General features: G+C 40.7%; 1 protein-coding gene and 1 pseudogene across 2 annotated transcripts in view; one reads left to right on the top strand and one right to left on the bottom strand.

Moving 5' to 3' along the window:
* Nucleotides 1–1,661: 1,661 nt before the first annotated feature.
* OTC (ornithine transcarbamylase) overlaps nt 1,662–25,431 on the bottom strand; it is a 74,854-nt gene continuing 51,084 nt past the window's right edge. Inside the window, exons 6-10 of one of the 2 annotated variants that reach the window (XM_070289889.1) lie at nt 23,716–23,838; nt 14,747–14,800; nt 14,517–14,666; nt 11,818–11,955; nt 1,662–1,838 (exon numbers count right to left, since the gene is read on the bottom strand). In XM_070289889.1, the coding sequence (XP_070145990.1) occupies nt 1,779–1,838; nt 11,818–11,955; nt 14,517–14,666; nt 14,747–14,800; nt 23,716–23,838 (525 nt within the window). In that variant the 3' untranslated portion in view covers nt 1,662–1,778. The remainder of the gene's footprint in view (nt 1,839–11,817; nt 11,956–14,516; nt 14,667–14,746; nt 14,801–23,715; nt 23,839–25,431) is intronic. The other variant, XM_070289890.1, reaches the window with a different exon arrangement.
* On the top strand, nt 3,107–3,588 carry LOC138930185 (small ribosomal subunit protein eS24 pseudogene; annotated as a pseudogene).

Raw genomic sequence — 25,431 nt, 5'->3', positions numbered from 1 at the left:
CATTTTGACAAGGGAATGATAAAAGTTCTTTCCCTTTGAGGAAAGAAGATTGTACCTCCTCTTTGGTTCTAAGAATAACCAATAAAGAGATGAGAGTTCATTGTCGTAGGGCAGCAGTCCCCAACCTTTTGGGCACCAGGGATGGGTTTCGTGGGAGACAGTTTTTCCACAGACTGGGGGTGGGGGGTGGTTGTAGGATGCTTCAGGTGCATTACGTTTATTATACACTTTATTTCTATTATTATCACATCAGCTCCACCTCAGATCACCAGGCATTAGATCTCCAAGGCTGAGGGACTCCTGCTATAGGGGACCATTTAGAAAGTGGGAATATTACTCAGGATCATGTCCTTTGTATGGAGGCAGTTTGAGGGAAAGCCCCTACAACCCACACAGCACCTCTTGGTTAAATTGTCCTTATACTCTCTGCTGAAAGAAGACAGCTTACAAAACTCCACTCTTTCTTTCTCAAGTGCTCCCAATAAATCGCCATCAATGTGAAAGTCACCTTTGTTATTTACTAGAAAAATTGAATTTTTCCCCTGTAAAATTATGCATTTCCCCCTCTCCCTACTAAATATGTTTTATTGCATCTTCATTGCAGATCTAATTTGTAATTCATCTCATACTCACTCATTTAACTCAGCTATCTGCTGAAGAATATCAGTCAACTAGGCTGGAAACATTCTTCCAATAGTAGAAATGGAATGTCAAGTTAATTACTCTTCTTGTCCTCTATAAAATACATTACTTTTGGAAAAGTTTCACTTATTTAACATTTGAACTAAAGATTTTAAATTATATCATAATAGTTCAATACATGTTTCGTTCACCCACAAGAGACATCTAGCTTTAATTACATAATAATCCAGTGGTACAAATTGTTCTTAGCTTGAAGAAAAATTAGAGGAAAATATAAACTAAAATGTGGCAAGTAGTGGACTTATGGAAATATCCAGTGCATGGTGTGATGAGCTGCATGACAAACACAAACATGAAAAAAAATTAAATTGCTCCTGCTGGAGAATTTGAACCTATGAAAACGTCACTAATGGACATTATATTCCTACTTAGGTATCCATGGTTTTACCACTTGTTCACAAAGGCTTCTTTAGGCTTGTAGCATTAAGTATTCATTACAGAAGAGAGATGTGTGCTCTCGAAGGACCCTCCTTCACAAATGACTAGAAAAAACTCCAGAGTTTGGACACAATTATAGCTGTTTTTCTAAGAATTTCATCATTTTGCCTCCCTAACTGAATGTGTGTCTACCCCATTTGCCTGCAAATTGGTTGAATCAGCAAGATGGATCATTTGGCTTCCTTGTTGGTCCTAGGGGATATGAGCACAGCCCATAGGTCTGCCAGCAGCTACTTCCTGGTAAATGTTTACTTATAAATTAGCGCGGGTGATAATTTATTAGAGCAATAAGCATAGATTACTTGTAATGGCATAGGCATTATGTGTTATGAACACAGTATTTTATGTTTAGTTGAAGCAAGTGTGTATGCTTATTAATATCGTACCCAAATGTAACTCAGAAATTGTGAATTAGAAAGTTTAAACCAAGTTAAGCCACATGTTACAGTGCATCAGCACTGAAATTAGGAGCTTCAGGAAGGTTTCACAGTGGCAAAGCAATATCATACCATTCACCTATACCATGTGTTAGAATTTCTTTATTTCTGTGATTTGTTCTCTTCTCTTCTCCTTCTCCCATAAACTGACTCATTCTGTTCCTGAAGAACATGGTTTCTCTCTTGAGAAGCATCAATGCATCAAAACTTTGGCTTCTGGAGCTGAGGCGAATAATCTGTCAACAGGGATACCATGACAGCCTGGAATGACACACAGAGAAAGAGAAAGAAAGAAATGGGTAAATATTAGCAAGATCCTACTTAGGGACCTATGGAAGAGGATCTGGGTTACAGCTTTGAAGGTCTATGGCAGACATGAGTTTTCCTAAGGAAATGATAAAGGATCGCTTCCAAACTAATACTTATTTTTATTAAGGGAGCTCATGAGGGATCATGATGACCCAAATACATACACAAACATCATGCTATTTTGGGCCTCATTCCGGGACCAGTGCGGGTGAGAGCCGAATGGAGGTACCAGGGCAGTAGCCATGACTGGCTTTTCTAGTCTTAAGTGAAGCCTACTCACTGAAATTGAAGAAAGTGGAGAAAACCGCTAGACCATTCAGGTATGACCTAAATCAAATTCCTTATGACTATACAGTGGAAGTGAGAAATAGATTTAAGGGACTAGATCTGATAGACAGAGTACCTGATGAACTATGGATGGAGGTTTGTGACATTGTACAGAAGACAGGAATCAAGACCATCCCCAAGAAAAAGAAATGCAAAAAAGAAAAATGGCTGTCTGAGGAGGCCTTAAAAATAGCTGTGAAAAGAAGGGAAGCGAAAAGCAAAGGAGAAAAGGAAAGATATACCCATTTGAATGCAGAGTTCCAAAGAATAGCAAGGAGAGATAAGAAAGCCTTCCTCAGTGATCAATGCAAAGAAATAGAAGAAAACAACAGAATGGGGAAGACTAGAGATCACTTCAAGAAAATTAGAGATACCAAGGGAACATTTCATGCAAAATGGGCTCAATAAAGGACATAAATGGTATGGACCTAACAGAAACAGAAGATATTAAGAAGAGGTGGCAAGAATACACAGAAGAACAAAAGAGATCTTCATGACCCAGATAATCACAATGGCATGATCGCTCATCTAGAGCCAGACATCCTGGAATGTGAAGTCAAGTGGGCCTTAGAAAGCATCACTACGAACAAAGCTAGGGGAGGTGATGGAATTCCAGTGGAGCTATTTCAAATCCTGAAAGATGATGTTGTGAAAGTGCTGTACTCAATATGCCAGCAAATTTGGAAAACTCAGCAGTGGCCACAGGACTGGAAAAGGTCAGTTTTCATTCCAATCCCAAAGAAAGGCAATGCCAAAGAATGCTCAACTACCACACAGTTGCACTCATCTCACACATTAGTAAAGTAATGCTCAACATTCTCCAAGCCAGGCTTCAGCATACGTGAACCATGAACTTCCAGATGTTCAAGCTGGTTTTAGAAAAGGCAGAGGAGCTCTTTTCCTCCCTGGCTGCTTGAAGATCAGCCGCCATCATGAACGACACAGTAACTATCCGGACTAGGAAGTTCATGACCAACCGACTGCTTCAGCGGAAACAAATGGTCATCGATGTTCTTCACCCTGGAAAGGCAACAGTACCTAAAACAGAAATTCGGGAAAAACTGGCCAAAATGTACAAGACCACACCAGATGTCATCTTTGTATTTGGATTCAGAACTCATTTTGGTGGTGGCAAGATAACTGGCTTCGGCATGATTTACGATTCCTTGGATTACGCGAAGAAGAATGAGCCCAAACATAGGCTTGCAAGACATGGCCTGTATGAGAAGAAAAAGACCTCAAGAAAACAGCGAAAGGAATGCAAGAACAGAATGAAGAATGTCAGGGGGACTGCAAAGGCCAACGTTGGTGCTGGCAAAAAGAAGGAGTAAAGATTCTGCAGTGACTGTATCTGTGGCGATTGTGCAGATTTTTCATGAAAGAGAAAATAAACTAAGACCTTTAAAAAAAAAAAAAAGAAAGAAAAGAAAAGGCAGAGGAACCAGAGATCAAATTGCCACCAACTGCTGGATCATTGAAAAAGCCAGAGAGTTCCAGAAAAAACATCCACTTCTGCTTTACTGACTATGCCAAAGCCTTTGACTGTGTGGACCACAATAAACTGTGGAAAATTCTGAAAGAGATGGGAATACCAGACCACCTGACCTGCCTCTTGAGAAACCTGTATGCAGGTTACGAAGCAACAGTTAGAACTGGACATGGAACAACAGACTGGTTCCAAATAGGAAAAGGAGTACGTCAAGGCTGTATATTGTCACCCTGCTTATTTAACTTATATGCAGAGTACATCATGAGAAACGCTGGACTAGAGGAAGCGCAAGCTGGAATCAAGATTGCCAGGAGAAATATCAATAACCTCAGATATGCAAATGACACCACCCTTATGGCAGAAAGCAAAGAAGAACTAAAGAGCCTCTTGATGAAAGTGAAAGAGGAGAGTGTAAAAGTTGGCTTAAAGCTTAACATTTAGAAAACTAAGATCATGTCATCTAGTCCCATCACTTCATGGCAAATAGATGGGGAAACAGTGGAAACAGTGGCTGACTATTTTTCTGGGCTCCAAAATCACTGTGGATGGTGATTGCAGCCATGAAATTAAAGACACTAGCTCCTTGGAAGGAAAGTTATGACCAACCTAAACAGCATATTAAAAAGTGACTCAGATGGTATATATATATATACACACACATATACACACACATATATACGTATATGTATATATGCATATGTGTGTATATATATATATATATATATATATATATATACCCACACAAATAGGTAAGTATCTAAGATAATAAAATATGCTGTCACTTTTAATCATGTTAATTAAAAAACAACAAAATATAAACAAATTTTTAAAAGCAGAGACATTACTTTGTCAACAAAGGTCCTTCTAGTCAAGGCTATAGTTTTTCCAGTGGTCATGTATGGATGTGAGAGTTGGACTATAAAGAAAGATGAGCGCAGAATAATTGATGCTTTTGAACTGTGGTGTTGGAGAAGACTCTTGAGAGTCCCTTGAACTGCAAGGAGATCCAACCAGTCCATCCTAAAGGAGATCAGTCCTGGGTGTTCATTGGAAGGACTGATGTTGAAGCTGAAACTCCAATCCTTTGGCCATCTGATGCGAAGAGCTGACTCACTGGAAAAGACCCTGATGCTGGGAAAGATTGAGGGCAGGAGAAGGGGACGATAGAGGATGAGATGGCTGGATGGCATCACCAACTTGATGGATATGAGTTTGGGTGAACTCCGGGAGTTGGTGATGGACAGGGAGGCCTGGCGTGCTGCGATTCATGGGGTTGCAAAGAGTCGGACACAACTGAGCGACTGAACTGAACTGACTGCCTATTGGCTGGTTGTGGAGAAATAGAATTCCTCCCATCCTTGTGTTTGCACTGTGGTTTGGATACTTGTAACCTAGAAAAGTTTAGAATAAATTAGATGCAAATTATTAAGGTTAATGAATAATGTCTTTCTGAATCTGGATTCTCCTAAAAGAATATTTATAAGCTAGAGTACAGCTTCCCATCAGGCCATCAGCAGCAAACAGGAATTTTCACTTTTACTCTTCCCAACTTCCAAAATCACAACAATCGTAATAATATCAGAAACAGTGATGACAACAAATGCTGACTGAGTGCTTACTATGTACCAGACTAAGTGTCTTACCATCAACATTTGTTGTCATCACTGTTGCTGATATTATCACTGTGCTAGGTACTGCAGTTAGGTAGAGAGAAGTGTTTGTAAATTAGCTCATGTAACACAACAACCTTCTAAGGGAATCTCTACTATTATCACTTCCAGATGAGAAACTCAAGCCTGGAAACAACACAGAACTGGGTTTGGACCCAAGTTTCTCTGACTCCGCTCTTAAGAGGTAGTTTTACTGCCTTTCAGGTACTTGCTCTTGCTTTTTTTTTTTTTTCCTCTTCCTTTTATTTTATTTTCATTGAAATATAATTGCTTTACAATGTTGTATTGGCTTCTGCTGTAAAACAAAGTGAATCAGCTCTAAGCATACATATATCCCCTCCCTCTTGAGCCTCCCTCCCACACCCCTTGCCAATGCCACCCCTCTAGGTCTCGCAGAGCACCAAGCTGAGCTCCCTGTGCTCTGCAGCAGCTTGCCACTGGCCATGTGTTTTACACAGGGTAGTGTATGTATGTCAGCGCTACTTTCTCAGTTCATCCACCCCTCTTCCCTGTGTCCACAAATCCGTTCTCTGCATCTGCATCTCTATTCCTGTCATGCAAATAGGTTCATCAGTACTGTGTTTCTAGATTCCATATAGATGCATTAATATATGATACTTGTTTTTCTCTTTCTAACTTACTTCACTTTGTACAACAGGCTCTGCGTTTATCCACATCAGTACAAATGACTCAGATTCATTCCTTTTTATGTCTGAGTGCTGTTGCTTTTTGACCAGACTATGTAATATCCTTTTCTACTGTGTGAGGCAGGAAGAGATAGGAAATACAGATGAGCAGACTGAAGCACAGGTATTTCCTGAGTGGTGGCAGTGAGGCGTGGATCTGTACCTGCCTGTCCTATTCCTTGACCACCATTTCCATATGAATAAACTGGACTTAGAGGAGTTATGATACTTTCCCAAGACCACACAGAGAGCCAGAATTTTAACTTGATTTCCAAAGCCCATGTTCGAAAACTGAACAGTATTCTGTATTGCCTTCAGGCTACAAAAATGTGTTGAGCACATATCATTATAGAGAGAGGACAGGTAACAAATGAAAAATAAAATATCAAGGAGTGATAAATGTCATTTAAAAATTACAAAAAAGAAAAAAACAGGATAAAGGAGGTTGGGGAACCACTTAGAGAGGGTGGACAGGGAAAATCTTGTTAAAGAGTGACATTTAAGTTGAGATCTGAATGACAGGAAGAAGACAGAAAGGTCAAACACTAGGATAAGAACATCTTCCAGTAAAATACTTTAAGCTTTTTTATGGGCTCCTGGGATCACCTCTTAGCTTTGGTTTTGTTTTTAATGGTCATAGCATATGTCAAATTTATTTTCAAATATTAAATCTTAGAAAGTTAATTATGAGTAGAGCTGCTGCCAGATTTAGTTAGATACAGACATACATATATACGTACATACATAAGCAGGCATTTCAGGTCAACAACAATTTTTCTTAAACTATAAGAATGTTCCAAATATTATATAGGACATGTCTATTGGTGGTGGTGTTTAGTCGCTAAGTTGTGTCCAACTCTTGCGACCCCATGGACTGTAGCCCACCAGGCTCCTCTGTCCGTGGGATTCTCCAGGCAAGAATACTGGAGTGGGGTGCCATTTCCTTCTCCAGGGGATCTTCCCCACCCAGGGATCGAATCCAGGTCTCCTGCATTGCAGGCAGACGCTTTAACCTCTGAGCCACCAGGGAAGCCCTAAATATTACATGGGACATGTCTACTGGTGGTGGTGCTTAGTCGCTAAGTCATGTCTGACTCTTGCGACCCCAGGGACTGTAGCCCGCCAGGCTCCTCTGTCCATGGGGTTCTCCAGGCAAGAATACTGGAGTGGGGTGCCATTTCTTTCTCCAGGGGATCTTCCTGACCCAGGTATTGAACCTAGGTCTCCTGCATTGCAGGCAAATTCTTTACCGACTGAGCTGTGAAGAAAGGCCTTAGGACATGTCTATACTAAACAATTATTTATTGTCTTAATAGATTGTCTAAACACCACACCACATTTGAAACTCCAGTGTAGCTGGGTATCCTGCATTTTATCTGGCACCCCTCACTTGGAGAGAAGAGATGGTAAAATACTGTGAACTGCATTGCAATGGCGTTGTATATCTAAAGGTCATCCTGATAGTAGTACTTTGAAGTGGCAGATTTTTTGCAGGGTCCCTTTAGGTTTCTTTAGCTCCACAGTAAAATTTGTAGGCAGAGGAAGAAACCCACCTCACGTTTCGTGAGTCTTGTAGCCTTAGTAATTATTGAAAAATATAAAAGCAAGCTTTGTGGTGAGGAGAAGGGGTGTGTGTGTGTGTGTGTGTATGTGTGTGTGTGTGTGTTGTTTTCTTTTTCTTTTTTTTTTAAACAAAGAGATCCAAAGGCCTGTGCACTATGGAGAGAATGATGTGATTACCAGAATGTTCTGAAAAGCACTGCTGGAAATCTCCCAGTATGACGGCCTTAAAAAGCTAGTGTGAGTGCTGAATGAGTACACGTTTGCTTTAAAAACGTTATGTGCTTTTAGAACAAGCCCTTCACCTATTTAGTTATTACATTAGTCATTACGGGCACCTCAGAACTTGAGGCTGGATGGTGTCTCTCCTTCCTTCTTCTATCCTGACTGTAAATGAAACTGTGTGTGTGGAAATCACCCTTCAGACAGTAGCACTGCCCAGTCGGACTTTCTGTCATGATGGAAACATTCCCTGTCTATGCTGTCAAATAGAAATAGTGTAGAGCCACCAGCCCTCTGTGACTACTGAACACTTAAAATGTGGTTAGTATGTCTGAGGAATTGAATCTTATATTTTATTATCTTTTAGTTCATTTTTGTTGTTTGGTTGCTCAGTTGTGTTTGACTCTTTGCAACCCCATGGACTGTAGCCTGCCAGGCTCCTCTGTCCATGGAATTCTCCAGACAAGAATACTGGAGTGGGGTACTCTTTCCTTCTCCACTTAGTTAGCTGAAGTCTAAATTTAAATAGCCACATGCCCCTAGTGGCTACTGTGTTGGATAGGGAGATTCTAGAGGAAAACAGGTATTGTATCTTTAGAACATTCCAGAAGAATCTAGCAGAGCAGTGCTGAGCCTAAATGCCATTCTAAATAAGCCATCTAGGAATAATTTCTTTGCCTATAAAATAGGAATTTAGACTAGATAATCTGTAAGGTCTCATCCCGCTTGAAAATGCCATGCTTCTGTGAATTGTACAGACTGTGCAGAGACTGAATAATATTCTTTTTTTCTTAATCTGCAGTGCCTGGCAGAGAACCTGGCACACAGTAGATGCTCAGTATATGGTTGCTGAAATGAACTTAACTCAGTGGGACGTCCACATCATCCGGTTTGGAGACATAAAGAGCACAGCATGTGCGTTACCAACCCCCTTCCAAAATCCATGTCAGGTATCACTAGTCAGTTATGTCACCTTTCCTTCTGAGACCACAGGCAGGCTTAGAAGCTTTTGAACATAGGACTCCATGTAGCCCGTTGATGAGATTGAGGACCTAAGATTAAAAGTCATTTGCCATCTAGATAGCTCAACCTACTTATTTTATGTGGAAGGAAACTGAGACCCAGAGAGGCCACACAGCCAAAATGATATGGCTGACTAGTATCAAAGACAGTTACAGAATTCAAGTCTTCTCACTCCCAGTCAAGCATTCTTTCTATTTTAGATTCTTTACTTTCATTTTAATATGGCTGTGCATCTTATTTTTTTAATATATTTAGCAGATGGTGATTGTAGCCATGAAATTAAAAGATGCTTACTCCTTGGAAGAAAAGTTATGACCAACCTAGATAGCATATTCAAAAGCAGAGACATTACTTTGCCAACAAAGGTCCATCTAGTCAAGGCTATAGTTTTTCTGGTAGTCACGTATGGATGTGAGAGTTGGACTGTGAAGAAGGCTGAGTGTGGAAGATTTGATGCTTTTGAACTGTGGTGTTGGAAAAGACTCTTGAGAGTCCCTTGGACTGCAAGGAGATCCAACCAGTCCATTCTGAAGGAGATCAGCCCTGGGATTTCTTTGGAAGAAATGATGCTAAAGCTGAAACTCCAGTACTTTGGCCACCTCATGCGAAGAGTTGACTCATTGGAAAAGACTCTGATTCTGGGAGGGATTGGGGGCAGAAGGAGAAGGGGACAACAGAGGATGAGATGGCTGGATGGCATCACTGACTCAATAGATGTGAATCTGAGTGAACTCCGGGAGTTGGTGACAGACAGGGAGGCCTGGTGTGCTGTGATTCATGGGGTCGCAAAGAGTCGGACACGACTGAGCGACTGAACTGAACTGAACCCATTAGGGGAAGTGGATACCTCAGGAAGGTGGGAGATGGAGAGAGGGTGGTAGGACTTAGATGGTGGAAAATGGGTGGGCATAAGACTTCACTGTGAATATGCGTGTATATATGTATGTGTGTGTATGTATATAATATATATACACACAAGTGCATAACAAGCTCTTTAAAAATTCAGAAGTACAGAGCATCTTCATAATTACATTTTAGAAAATTTACTTTTAGTTACCCCTCCGGCCCCTGAATTTCTACAAAAGAATCTATTTTAACAGATTTGGGTTGATCTATCTTTGTCATTGCCGTCATCTTCTGAGAAAGAGTAGAGCTTGAGGAAAATTCATTGCTATGTTTCTTCCTGAGGTATATGGTTGGAGAGCTCACTTTTTTTTTTTGCATCTGGATCTTCGCTGTTCAAAATGTGGTCTGCAGGACAGCAGCAACTTCATTACCTGGTTGCTTATTAAAAATGCTGAATCTTGGGCCACATCTCAGACCAAATCCAAATTTGCACTTAACAAGTCCCTAGGTGATTCAGATGGATCTAAAGCTTTAGAGGCACTGGTCTAACTGACATGATAATTGCCATTTTGGCCAAAGTGAGTGTCCTGAGGCTGTAAGCTGAAAGGTACAGTAAAAAAAGAAAAAGTCATTCCTCTTATTAGATATGACAACTTGGGCCTGATATACCACTTTTCATTGCAAAGGGAGTCATGTGTGTGTGTGAAAGTCACTCAGTCGTGTCTGACTCTTTGCAACCATGGACTGTAGCCTGCCAGGCTCCTCTGTCCATGGAATTATCCAGGCAAGAATACTGGAGTGGGTAACCATTCCCTTCTCCCGGGGATTTTCCCAACCCAGGGATTGAACCCAGGTCTCCCATATTGTAGGTGGATTCTTTACCAGCTGAGCCAGCAGGGAAGCCATACTGGAGCTCAAATCTCTGCATTAGATCAACAACTATTAGAAGATGACAGTGGTGATGATAATTATAATAACAATATTTACAGTGTATTAGATAACATACTAAATGTTTTGTTTATGTGCGTGTTCAGTCGTGTCTGAATCTTTGCGATCCCCTGTACCATGGCACGCCAGGCTCCTCTGTCTATGGGATTTCCCAGGCAAGAATACTGGAGCCACTTGCCATTTTCTCCTCCATGGAAGCTATAATGGGTTATCTGGCATTTAGTTTCCAGGGCATTAGGTACCAGGCTATGGGAGGCTGTGTCAGTGGTGTTTTGGTTACAAAAGAAGCACAGCGTTGTTGGGCAGTTTTCCTGCCTGTGTTTCTGAATATGTGATATACAATAATGAATCATTCTGGGAAGTGCCTAATGTCTTTTAACAAATTTCTTTTTATTTCTCTACCCGAAGTAGATTTTTTTGTTTTCCAGTAAGACCCTAGCTGATATAGTAATGGAGATCAGTTAAATCACCAAAATGGTGGTACTAAATTATGGCCCTGGAGTGTTCCATTTTCCAGAGAAAAACATGGTATTTGAGACGTTGTAAAGGAGAGATGTGAGGTTAATGTTTCCAAGAATAGTGGTGGTGAAGATAAACAAATGGCATTTTGTTAAAGGGACTAATAATTTTTAAGATTAGTCTTGCTGCAATTTTGATAATGTTCTATACCTAAGAACAATGTTTCTCTACTGTCTAAAGCCAGTAGAGAACCAAACAATTACCTAGGCAATGATAGAAGGGAAGAAAGAGAGGAGGAAGGAAATAAGATTTCTTTGAATGCCCATTTTGTGCCAGACACTGAATTAGGGACTTCTGTAAACATTAACAAGGGGATTATAAAATTATTGTATAAGAATTATACAACGTATAAGGGTTGACAGGCAATGGTGGCTAGTGTTCAGGCTGATCAACAATGGTAAGAATTTTTATTAAAATAGGTATATTTACATGGGGGTCAGTCTTACTCCATTAAAAATACACTATACATACTTTAAGCACTAATGATATATTGCAAACTTTCTGGAAAAAAAATAGATACCATATGAGCAAGTAATGTATATGGGTAATACCAGCTGCTTATTGTTTACCAAAAGGCATGAATGACCAAGTTGGGTCCACACAGAGAACTCCCCATCCTCCAATCCCCATTTCTTGCTTACCATGATTGTCCACTTTCTGTTTTCGGCCTCTGGGAATACAAGAGATCGTGGAGAATAAAACACTTCATCGTCCACTTCTTCTGGCTTTCTGGGCAAGCAGTGTAAAAATGTCCAGTCAAGGGCAGCAACTTTAGCAGTCTACAGAAGAGATGGAGATAAGACTGTGTTTTGATCTGTAGCTATCACATTTGTCTTCTTCAGAGTCAGCGTCTCTGACCTGGAGTCAAGTGAAGTCACTCAGTTGTGTCCAACTCTTTGTGACTCCATGGACTGTAGCCCGCCAGGCTCCTCTGTCCATGGGATTTCCCAGGCAAGGATACTGGAGTGGGTTGCCATTTCCTTCTCCAGGGGATCTTTCTGATCCAGGGATCGAACCCAGATCTCCCACACTGCAGGCAGACTTTTTATAGTCTGAGCCACCAGGAAGCTCAAAGGTCCATGCAAAGGGAGAGAAAAAGGGGCAGACTGGGGCTTTCAGCTCAAGGCACCCAGCAGAAATGTATATACTTTCAGCTTAAGAAACTTTCTAGTCATTTTTTTAATTTGGAAGATCACCACTCCAAATAAAACCACTAATTCAGTTTTCTAGTACTCTGTCTAGTGAGATAGTGGACCTTTCAGTAAAGAATTCTACTAGGGTAAGATGCGGATTAGAGCAAAAATCATCAATTATACCCCAACGTATTGGGTTTGCCAAAAAGCTCATTTGGGTTTTTCCATAAGATGGTACAGAAAAACCAAAATGAAATTTTTGGCCAACCCAATATATTAAAGGTTGCCTTTACATGATTGTATGATATTTTTTAGCCTATCTCCAAATTATGGTTTTTAACACTTGAAGCAAATTTAATTACTAGTTAAAACAATGTTGAAAAAGAGCTCTGAGATAGTGCATTAAACAGGATTATGGGCACTATACACTAGGTGATTCATTCTTCATGTAAATGTTCTAACAATTTTAATTTTCTCTAACAGTTAATTCCTAAAAATTACATTTTCCCATCCATTTTCATTGTGTACTTACAGATTCAAAACTATATTCCCTCATAAATTCTTCCCTCAAAATTACTGCCTTTGTGCTAAACCTTTTTTGTTTTGTTAAAAAAAAAACTATAGAAAATGGGCAAAGAATATGATATGATATAATATTAAAGAATATGATAGCAGTTTATAGAAAAACATATGGAAATGGCCAAAAAACATTCAAAGATGTTTAACTTCATTAGCAGTAAAAGAAACACAAATTTTAAAAAGCATGAGATACAGATTTTTAAAAGTTACAAATGTAAATAGCAAATAAATGGAGAGAGTGTGGAAGGAAGTTATAAATTGTCAGTTCTTTTTGGATGGGCAGTTTAGCAGCATTTCTCATATTTTAAAAAGTATATACTACTTCACCCAGAAATTCTTCTCCCTAAAAGAATTCTATTCTCTATAATACCTGCACAAAGAAATATATATATGAGGATCTTCACTGCAGCATTGTTTGTAATTGGGATAATTGGAAATAGCCTAATTTTTTGACAGGAAACAGATAAAATAAGGCCCACTCATACTTTGGAATTCTATGCAGTCAGAGAGAAGGAAGGATATCTAAATGAATAGACAAGAAAATCTAAGATTTGTTAAGTGGAAAAAGTAAGTCAGAATAATACGTCTAATCTACCATTTATGATAAATCATTAGAGGTGTAGGGGTGTGGGTGTGGGTGTGTACAGGAATATGTAAATACACAGAAAAGCTCTGCAAAGAGACACATCAAATTGTTAACAGTAGCTACCTCTGGGAATAGTCACTGTTAAGGGGCTAGGGCAAATACATTTTCACTTTATTTTTCTAACTTCATTCTGTTGTCATGTATAAATAAGAGGCTTGTATTTATATTTTAAATATTTTATCAATAAAACATCTATTGCAATTGCTTAATCCCTTTCTCCACCAAACAAAAGAGTTGCTCTGCAGACAGAATCCCAATGTACACCTGACTTTTAGGATATTCCTGCAGAACAGTGGTTCTCAAAGCTTGACCCTGGGGCAGCAGTATTGCACCACCTGGGAACTTGGCAGAAATGCAAATTCTTGGGTCCCACCCCTGACCTACTGATTTAGAATCCCTGGAGAAGGGGGGTCCTGCCAGCTATGTATTAACAACTCCAGTCAATTCTCAGTCACGCTCAAGGTTGACAAGCCATGCTTCAGAGCTTAATGAAAAGCATCAGAATAGATGGAATTCCCCTGGGAGTGCCCTGGAGGCAGTTAGCAAAACTAAACGACTTGAGTCCTTGGAAAATAGAGGCAAGGGCTAGCCTGAAGTACAGAACTATGGGGCTTTTCTTAGAGCAGAAATCAAAAGAAACTGCTTGCAACAGAAGTTGCCTAGTATATCTAAACAGATCATCAAGCATTCTGATGCCTCTGCTGTTGCAAGAGGGAAAGGCTTGCTTCTCTCTTCTGCCTGGGTTTCAATTCCTTCATCCTGGACAAAAGTGTCTTTCCAAAGGGCAGAGCTCATCTTTAGGAGGAAAGAAATCACGGGGCGGCGGGAGGGGGGGGGTGTTGAGGGGGTGGGGGGTACAATCAGCGTGTCCTTGATAAGGAAGGAAGGGACGGTCTACTCTTCCAAAAGTGATTGAGTGATTAGCTGATTCTGGCCTTTATGAATGGGATTAATGAACCTTCAGAGAGGCATCAATTTGTACCTTCATTGTAACCTGGTAACCTTGGAAAGCCTGGAGCCGCTTTTTCTTCTCCTCTTCTTGTCCCATGCTTATCCAAGTGTCTGTAATTAATACATTGCCTCCACAAGCTGCTTCCAATGGATCATTTGTCAGCGACAGCTTGGTACCATTCTGGCATACACAAGCAAGCTGGTTAAAGAACTTCATGAGACAGGGAAAGACAATGACACCTTTACATATAAGGAGCATACCTCCTTGGCATACTGCTCCGCCAACTTGGTTATACTGGGATCCGGCTCATAACCCTGCAGGGGAAGGAATTAACTGTTATTTGGTGTGTGTGTGTGTGTGTGTGTGTTTAATTATATATGCCTTCTTATATATGCATCACTTTCAACAATATTCCTGCTGTCTTTCCTGTTTCTGCTTTAAGTCGTAGCCCAACCTACTGAACATGCCTACTCCCCATGTTCAGTAGAATATGATGTTGACGTCTAGAATTTCAAAGCTTAAGAGTGCTTTTGGGAATTTAAAAAGGTAATCAGTTGCCCCATTTTGCTTCGATTATTTTTGACCTCTTTAGTCCTAAAGATAAACGGGGTGTGGTGCTTTCCAGCTCTTGGTAGCACCTTTTGTTGTTCCTCTAATAGTTTAAGAGGATTGTATACATAAGCCTACAATTTACTGCATTTTTGTCTCAGAGTCTTTCTACAAGCTGTTTTTTTTTTTTTAATGTTTTTGTTTTCCTTCGGTCTGAAATGCTTTTCCCCACCCACTCCATGTGGATAAAGCTTTCAGGTCTCAATGCTCTCAGCTCAAATGTTTCCTCCTCAGAGAAACCTTCCCTCAGCATCTCAGCTGAATATTAAGAGCCCACGCACACATCTTAGTCTCACCAGCCAGTGTTCTGCAGGCAGGGAGCTGGCTTTGAAATGGCCTTTGCATAGCAAATATACTGTTTTTGTTGAAATAGATGTGTTTGGGTTTGTTTGGTGAGGGCAGGGTCAGGACTTGAGTGAGGCACTCACTGACAGTCGTGCAAGCATGAATTTTGCACCCTAGGTACCTTGCTTGCTCACTCTGGTCTCAACTTTAGGTGAGGGGATGCTGTGGAAACAGCTGAAGTCCCCCCAACTCTTCTAGACCCCACAGGTAGCCCGTCTTCTTCCATCCTCAACCTCCAATGTACACCATACACAGCAGCATGAATAATCTCCGAAGCCTTCAATGTTTACCACTTGTTCCATAAGTCGAAGCTGATTAAGGGTATCAAGGCTTCCCGCCGACATCTCTTGCTTCTGTCTCTTTTAATTTTTCTCAACATCTTGCTGCAGGAAAGCCAATCTAATTGTCATACTTGTACACGTCTTGCCCTTTGCTGCCGTCACAGCCTTTCACCCTTGAACACTCCCCCCTCTGTCCCTTCCTGGGCGTCTTTACTGGAACATGTCAGCTCCTCCTTTGTCAAAACCCTGGGCCAGCCCCACCTCCAGACCCTCCAAGTGGAAGGCTCGTCAGTCAAAACATCATCATTATTCTCAGCTTCCCCATCTTTCTCGTTTTCCTGAATTCTTAGAATTGATTTATGCCTCTTTTTATAAACTCTCAGCAGGGCACAGCAATGGGTGTGGTAAGCCACCCAGATCCCCTTCATGAATAATGGACTTGTGCTCCAGCTGCTGCGCATGCCCTGGAAGGTGGCTTTCAGCTGTCAGCCCTAGTTGGGCACTGGCACAGCTGCAGAGAGCTGACGCACCCAAGGTCGCATACCCTTCCAAGGCCACCTGCATTCTGAGACTGATTGACAAGGGGACATGAAAACCTGACTCCCTCCTCCCAACCTGCAACAACCCTTAAATGACCATCTCAGATCTAGAATTCTCTATCAGGTCAGCTGAGGCTGCTCTCCGGCCTGCATCACAGTTTGACTTCTCCTGTTTCCTTCCCCTCCCTTCTCAAGGGCACACCGTCATCAACAACCTGCAGGCTGAACTCTGTGTCAGAGTCTGCTTCTCAGGAAACTCAGCCCACAGCAGGGATGTTCAGGTTTATTCATTGGAAATTGTGTTTATTTACACATGTTTATCTATCATAGTTCCTTCTCTCAACAAAAAAAATTCTTGAGGATAGAAGCTATCAGATGGTGATGATTCCTGCAGATCTTTTTGCAGCTTTATCACCCTCAATAGCCATAAATTCTGGAGCTTTGTTTATCTATATTTGGGGAAGGTAATTAATAAAGGCTTGCTAATTTGGCAACTCATGTTGTGACCATTCATACTGGTAAACATAAATGAAGAGGCTTGGCTCTTACCCCAGGTACCTCCTGCCCTGAAAATTCAGCCTTCCCTCTGGAAAACAGGTTTTATACTTCCAAGTATAATCATTCTTAGAGAAGGAATCAATAAGTACTTAGAGAACCAACAGAGTGGTTTGGAAATTACAAAATCACCCAACCTTGCATGCATTGGGCCATGACTGAGAATACAAAGAGGAATTCTTTACTCACAGCTAAGCTTTCAGTACTAAATCACTCATTGGCTTTGACATAAATCTTAAAACCAGATGAAGGTGATTAACAGACCCAGTTCAGTCTAAATACTCACTTAGAACAATGTTAAAATCATTACCATCAATAGTTTATGGAATAGCTTTACAATCCAGGACAAAATTATGTTTTCTCAAACATGTAAGTTATTCTTGGTTAAAGGATGGGGAAATAGATTAATTATGGCCTTGGAAATTTTTCAGTGATTCTTAAATTTATAATAAACCTGCTAGCTCTATCTTGAAAGGAAATAGGTCTACTTATAAATTGATGGAGCACCTTCTACACTTCAGACTTTCCAGAAGACTTTTGAAAACTCTTACTCCCACCCAGATTTAACCAGGTTTTAGTGCTTGTTATTATTTAAATGAGTTTCTGCATAAGAACAATACTGAAATTACTCTGTAACATTGGAAGTTTTCCCTTTGATGTTAATAAAACATCTTGGACATGCAATAAAATGTTTAAATCATGTATTTCCCCAACAGAATAAAACCTTTCCAAAGAAACCTTATAGCAGGGAACAATCATTGTGAATGTATATTTTATCTGTAAAATTGTTTGCATTAATATAGAGCCCTTCCTCAGACTAGATTTGCAGTAAGAGTGTGCTAAGTTTTCCCATAAAATGAAGAACTACCTTATTCACATGTCAAATCTGACCTTTTATCTCAGTTTTTGCTGAATGAGAGTGAATTCTCTCTTATAAGAGTTAGCTCTCTGAGTACCCAAAGTTTACTCTATAAAATAGGGTGACACCCTAGGCTGCCTACCTGGCATTTCTTCTATGGCAAGTGTATTAGGTAGAAGAATGTCTTCCAAACATTTATTCCCCACCAGAACCTCAGAATGTGACCTTTTAAAAATATATTTGTTTATTTGGCTGTGTCAGGTCTTAGTTGTATGCTCAGGATCTTAGTTTCAGTATGTGAGATCTTTTATTGCAGGCCACAGTCTCTATAGTTGTGGTATGCGGGCTCCAGAGCATGTGGGCTCACTAGTAGAGGCTTATTTGCTTCAAGGCATGTGGAATCTTAGTTCCCTGACCAGGGATCGAACCCACATACCCTGCACTACTAGGTGGATTCTTAACCATTGGACCACCAGTCCTAGAATGTGACCATTTTTTAGAAGTAGGATCTTTGCAGATGTACTTAGTTAAAAGGAGGTCATACTGGGCTCCAAAATCGCTGCAGATGGTGACTGCAGCCATGAAATTAAAAGATGCTTATTCCTTGGAAGAAAAGCTATGACCAACCTAGACAGCATATTAAAAAGCAGAGACATTACTTTGCCAACAAAGGTCCATCTAGTCAAAGCTATGGTTTTTCCAGTATTCATGCATGAATGTGAGAGTTGGACCACAAAGAAAGCTGAGCACCGAAGAATTGATGCTTTTTAACTGTGGTGTTAGAGAAGATCTCTTGAGAGTCCCTTCGACTGCAAGGAGATCCAATCAATCCATCCTAAAGGAAATCAGTCCTGAATATTCATTGGAAGGACTGATGCTGAAGCTGAAACTCCAATACTTTAGCCACCTGATGCGAAGAACTGACTCATTGGAAAAGACCCTGATGCTGGGAAAGATTGAAGGCAGGAGGAGAAGGGGACGACCGAGGATGAGATGATTGGATGGCATCACTGACTCGATGGACATGAGTTTGTGTAAGCTCTGGGAATTGGTGATAGACAGGGAGGTCTGGCGTGCTGCGATTCATGGGGTCGCAAAGAGTCAGACACGACTGAGCGACTGAGCTTAGCTGAAGTTTAATTTAACTGCTATCCTCATAAGAAGAGGAGCATGTGGACAGAGAAAATGGGAATAAAGGAAGGACGGAGGCAGAGACTGGAGTGATGCAGCCACAAGGCAAGGAATGCCTGAAGTTACCGGAAGTGGGAAAGAGACAGGGAAGGATCCTCCCCTAGAGGCATTGTGTGTGTGTGTGTGTGTGTGTGTGTGGTGGTGGTGGTGGTGGTGGCGGCGGGGTGTTGTCCTGCCAACACTTGGATTTTGGACTGCTAGCTTCCAGAGCTGTGAGAGAATACATTTCTGTTGTTTTAAGCCACCCAGTTTGTGGGAATTTGTTATGGCAGTCCTGGGAGACTAAGGCAGCAGGGTACATTGACTCGAAGTGGTTCAGCAAGAACACGAGGGGAAGACATTTTCTTTTGCCTTGTTTGTTGCATTTGGTTTTGGCAGGATGCAGCAGACAATGCTGGTGCTCTACTCAGAGGCCCTCAGAGGACCCTGATCTGTATCTTTTGCCCCCTCTTCCCTTTTCAGTGTGCTTTTTAAATATACTTATTTATTTAGTTTTGGCTGTGCTGGGTCTTTACTGCTGCACCAGGCCTTTCTCTAGTTGCCATGAGTGAGGGCTACTCTCTAGTTGTGGTGTGCAGGCTTCTAGAGCATGGGCTTCAGTAGTTGCAGCTCGTGGGCTTAGTTGCTCAGTGGCACGTGGATCTTCCCCAACCAGGGATCGAACCTGTGTCCCCTGTATTGGCAGGCAGATTCTTAACCACTGGCCACCAGGGAAGTCCCCATCAGTGTGCTTTTAATACCTAACACTCAGCTCTTCTTTAGGATGGCCCTCTAACTCCCCAGCTGCTCTTCCTGCTAAAGTGGAAAGCTGCTGTATGGGCACAGGGAGCTCAGCCTGATGCTCTGTGACAACCTAGAGGGGTGGGATGGGGTGGGGGGTGAGGTTCAGGAGGGAGGGGAACATATGTGTACTTGTGGCTGATTCACATTGTTGTATGGCAGAAGCCAGCCCATACTGTAAAGCAATTATCTTCCAATTATTAAAAAAAGAATTCAAAGATAAAATCTGAAGCTAGTAAAAAACAAAGAAAAAAAAGTGCCAGAAGATTCACCACCCACCTCTCCATGCTGCCCTTGACCAATGACTGGTTCCAAGGATAAAAGCCCATCCTCCCTTGCCGGGAGCCAGTGTGAGGAATCCCGCCGGTGACAAGGTCATGAGGAAGGAAGCTGACATACGCAAGGCGTGCTCAGACTTCAGGGACCCCTCTGGAAATTCCTAAGCATGTACCCCAACAAAAATCTGCTGATTTTTGTGCTCTGCTTTTCCACTCTTCTGACATTTTCTGGAAAAAGTCAATTCAGGGCTTTAGTCTTCTGCATTTGAAAGAGTGTTTCAATCCAAAAAACCCTCTGATGGCTTTCTAGCCTGCCTGCAGGACTCGTACAGCTGCACATGTGATTGAGGCCTCCTGACCGCAGGAGGCACAGGAAGCTTAAAACATCCTAGGAATGTAGGGGCTTCCGAAGAGTCAAAATCTTTAGAATAGGACTGATTAAAAGTTTCATTTGTTGAGTCAATGCTTGCTGCCAAATTTTCATATCCTTTATTTTTAGATATAGTTGGTATATAGAAAAACAAGTAGTAGACCTGGTATTAGCAACATTAGATCTTTGAGTTAAGTACCTTCTTTGTTATAACCCGCTGCACCTTTGTTCTATAGAGATGTAACTTTAGCACTTTAAGGAGATGTAGATTAAAGAAAAACACTTCAGGGGAAACAAAATTAACATTCATTAAGGAAGAGAGCCAAAAAGTGTTAACAAGCCTCTTGGCCAGAAGATAATATAAATCACCTGAGACCTTTTGTATACAAAATGATATACGGAAAGAATCTGGGTTGCGAACGCTACATAATTTTGTGTTACCCATTGATCTCCATGTTTTATCAAAAGTATAAAAGGCCTTCTGAACAATAAAGGATGGGACCAGCTTCTCGGACCAGTTTCTCGAACTAGTCTCTCGAACTAGTCTCTTGGCCTGGTTTCTTGAGAATCTGGCTCCCCCCGTGTCTCTCTCTCTCTCTCTCTTCTTCTCTCCCTTTTCCTCTCTCTGCTCTTTACTTTAATTTCAGGCTGAATCTCCACCTGGGGCGCGGAGGCTCGCCAGGTCTACTTACTTGCCCTGGCTGTTAAGACCCGCGCCAAAGGGAGCTTAAGGCAAGGCACCCTTAGATATTCAAGCGGGCGCCGGTGGCCCAACGTAGATGGTGCAAATTCCTTGTCTGGAATTTTATTGGTCTTCCGCGTAAACCAAGCTATTCAGCCCTCTTCCTCCACTTAATAAGAGCACATACGTTCAAAAGAAAACAGAGAATAAGAAACATAAGCTCCAGAATCATTAATTTATGAAGCATTCAAATATGACACCACTAAGAAAAAGGGGTTTTACAAAACATCAACTTATTAACTGATTTTTTAAAACAACAAGGTATAATTCACAAAAATATATACAGTACCAAAAAAATGGGGAAAACTGAATCTTAAGTAATTGAATTGTATTGAATATCAAGAGGGATGTGGAAAAAGTTAACTAGAAAATTGGGGGCTGGGGGCATGGGAAAAAAGAGAAAACAAAAGCAAACACATCAATGTCAAAAGCTATTCCAAGATGCATTTTTTGGCTGTACACTGATAAGTTAACCCCTTGTTCTTAGACCTGGCGTTTCCCTCTGCTTCCTGGTCCTGGGGATGTTCTGGGTATGCTCAAATACATTACTGTAATTTTTGCTTTTTAAAAGACAGTGAAATTCTCAGGTAGGGAAAAGATCTTACTTCCACTAGTAATACTCAGGCAGCATGCTCTAGCATACAATAGGATTATTGCTTTAGGTACAGACAGTGCAAAAACACACTCTGTGTTCTATAAGAGTACTCTTACTCGCTGGAGTTGGTAGAGTTAAAAGGAAACTTAGTAGAGAGCACTAAGTAAATATGGGATCTAGTAAATCTAAACAGCACTTTAAATTTGAAGACGATTATCACCAAAACTTAAAAAGTGAGGAAAGCAACCTATAACTGAACGGAGCTGCAGTGTAGTGCTAAATTACTCTGTGCACCTTATTAGCATGGTAACTTACAGATTAAACAGAAACAAGAGCCTGTGGTCTTGAAAAACCGAGATCTACTATTTCAGCAGGGCCGTTCTTAGTGAACCCGAGCAGAAGGTCCTGAAAGAGTGGGCAGGAGCACTCCCTGTCTCAGGTTGGGGCAACACTCTAGAGCTCGCCTGTTGGATCAGCCTGAAGCACTGTGCCTGACATGACATTTGGGTGACCAGATCACTCTAGTTTGCCTGTGGCCTTCCTGGTTTTAGCACTGATAGTCCCATGTCCCTAGAAATCCCTTAGTCAATCTTAAACTCAAGAAGCAGAATCAGAGAGTGAGTTTTAGGCCTCACACACTCACCTCTGAATGTCTTAGGTTATCAGAGTGAACTATGGCAGTGACCACTGAGAGCAAACACATGCCCAGCCAGAAACACACTGGTGCACAATATTTTAAATCATCGTCCCTTAACGGAAAGGTCAATTCTGTCCTTTGTTTCTGCAATGTCTTCTATTTAGGGGCATTTTCCTTCCAAAAGACTCCTGATCAGAAATCATAACTAATAGAAACGTAACAAAGAAAAGAACTTAGTAGAGATGGGTTATGTAAAAGGTTCTGTGGGGATAGCTCAGAACTGATTTGTGTATTGGTCACTTGTAGGATTAGTTTTTATCCTCTAAAAGGCCTACTCATTCTGTATGAGGCTAGGAGTATCTTTTTAAAAATTTTTTTGAAGTTTAGTTGATTTACAGTGTGTTAATTTCTGCTGCACAGCAAGGAGACTCCATTATATATAAAAAGAACATACATACATGTATGTAAACATATACATACTCTTTTCCATTCTGGTTTATCACAGGGTAGCGAATATATTTCCTTGTGCTGTACAGTAGGACCTTATTGTGTAGCCATCCTATATATACTAGTTTGCATCTATTAATCCTATACTCGAAGCTGGGAGTTTTGTAACATAGGGCTTCTCCTAGGAGGATCTGCACTTTTTAATTTTAGTGTATTTATTTATGGACTTATGTAATCATGTACGTAAAACATTTACATGTTAAGAAATTTAAACCATATAAAAGGATATATTGCAGAAATAAAGTCTCCCTCCTACCTCTAACCTTGAACCTCCCAGCTTCACTTCTCACAGACAACAATTATTACTAGTTTCTTGTATATCAAAAGGGTTACTTTGGACCTATAAAAGAAGGCCTGTTCCTGTTCCCATATGTCCCGTGAGAGATTAACAGCAGGATAGGAAGTAGGGTAGGTCAGCTTCACAGCCAGGATTCAGATTTAAAAGGCTGAAGGACCCTTGGATTTGAGTTTTGAAGCACTAAGCTGATGCAGACGCCATCACTGTGTCCTTCACATTTGATTGAATTTGTTTTCACCAAACTGTAATATTTGAACAATGACAGCATCTTCCCCATGCCTTGAGATTTCTAGCCTGTCTGGATTTCATTATATTCTTCAGCCTTTGTGGTAGCAATACACAAGAAAGCCAGTTATCATAATGGCTGGTTTCAGGGCATTCAAAGGGATAATTCAGACATGCTTTTAACACAGAAACTCACAAGATGAAAGGCATCAGCCATGATTATCTCTTTTTGTAGAGATGGGAAATTGGACACTCAAGAGGCTGGATAGCTACAATAGTAGGGATAGCAACATAACCTAAATTTTGTGGCCTCAACTGTGCTCTCCTTGAATGGAAGAGAGGTCTGTTTTTCACTAGGTGATTGTATCTGGGAATGATTTCCAAGGGGGGTTAGTTTCAAGGCAGAAAGTTTCCCTACCTTTGGGGTAGCCACCTGAAGGTGCATCCCGAATTTAGCCGCACTCATCATGATGGAATGCAGGATGTTATTCCCATCCCCAATCCAGCTGAGGGTAAGGCCTTTCAGAGAGCCGTAGTGTTCCTGAAAGGCAAGGGATGGAGGAAATTACATCCAGGAGGAAATCCACTTCTGTGAAACAATTATTAGAATTACTATAAAAGAAACAGTCCACATCTTTGTTGGAATGAAGAAACTACTTTTTTTTTTTGCATTATACAGAGCAATTTGATAACATAAAGGTACAATCACCAAAAAGAAGTCCTAATAACCAAAAAAAATCCTAATATCTTAAGCCAAAACATCATATGAACATATGAAGATTCATATGTTCATATATCACAAATCTGAATCTTTGTTGCATTTGTTCTTTCATTCAACAAATTGAGAACCATCCATGTCCAGACACTGTCCTTGGCCCTGGAGATATAACAATGAACAAAGGAGACAAAAATCTCTGCTTTTATGAAGCTTATACTTGTTAGAATAAGAAAGGGGAAATAGAATGCACCTAGAACAATATAGCATGGGTATTGAGAATGTTCCTGTTTATATAGCTGAAAAACCATTAATACACTTGATTTCTTATGGATATTGACATGGACAGTTAAAGTATGAACACATGCTTGGAAATCATAAATACAAACACCAGGATAAAATGTCTTTGAGGGGTTGGAGGAAATGGGATCAAAGATAGTTACACAGCGGACTTCAAATCTACCCGTAATATTTTTGGGCCACACTGCATGGGATTGCAGGATTTTAGTTCCCTGGCCAGGGATTGAACCTGCACCCTCTGTAGTGGAACCCCAGAGTCTTAACTACCAGATGACCAGGGAAGTCCCTGTAATATTTTACTTAAAAACAAAAAATTCTAAAGTAAGATTTGCCAAAACTGCATAATGGGCACATGGGTGTTTAGTTTACTTTTCTTGAAGTGTCTGTAGGTTTCATATATTGTATACATTTATATATTTACAAATGTAAAGAGATTTAAATCGAAGTGTGAAGATTTTAAGATTTTTAAAAGAGAAAGTCTAACTAATTTGGAGATCACAAATTAGTTAAGTGGCTAAGCTAGGATGTAAATCCAGGTCCATCTGATTTAAATTCCATGCTCTTAACAAGTTGCTATTTATTCATTCAACTCCTACTTTGAGCATGTCTGTTATGAAGGCATTGCACCAGGTCCTGCAGGGGATAATATGATGAACAGAACATTTCACTGTCCCTCATGAATATATAAACTAGGATTGATGAAACCCCAGTGAGAAGCATTAAATTATCTGGCATATATGTAAAGCCATACCTACAAACAGCTGCTTGGTGTCTAACATAGTATATCCTCTCTGCATTCATCTTATCTTCATCACCAAAGAGTTTCATTTTGAGTTTAACCTCACATTTACATGTGTGTGGCATATTCAAATGAGGAGCAAGGTGGACCTGTCCAGTTTGCCCTGTCTCCCAGAATAGTTCATAGATGCAGAAACCATGGTTGTTAGGATTCCCAGTGGCAAGACTATGTAGATTGGCTGTGGCAAATCCAACAGGATGAATCTTTCAAAGTTATTCAGGTTCATAATTTGAAGGGACATGGCTAAATCTGCACGTCCATTCTATGAATTCTACATGCTCTTAACTCCAGTCTTAAGCAGTTTATTAAAATAATAGCAA

This window comes from Ovis canadensis, chromosome X, assembly GCF_042477335.2.
Source record: "Ovis canadensis isolate MfBH-ARS-UI-01 breed Bighorn chromosome X, ARS-UI_OviCan_v2, whole genome shotgun sequence".
NCBI lineage: Eukaryota > Metazoa > Chordata > Mammalia > Artiodactyla > Bovidae > Ovis > Ovis canadensis.
This window is presented reverse-complemented; position numbering and strand designations above follow the sequence as displayed.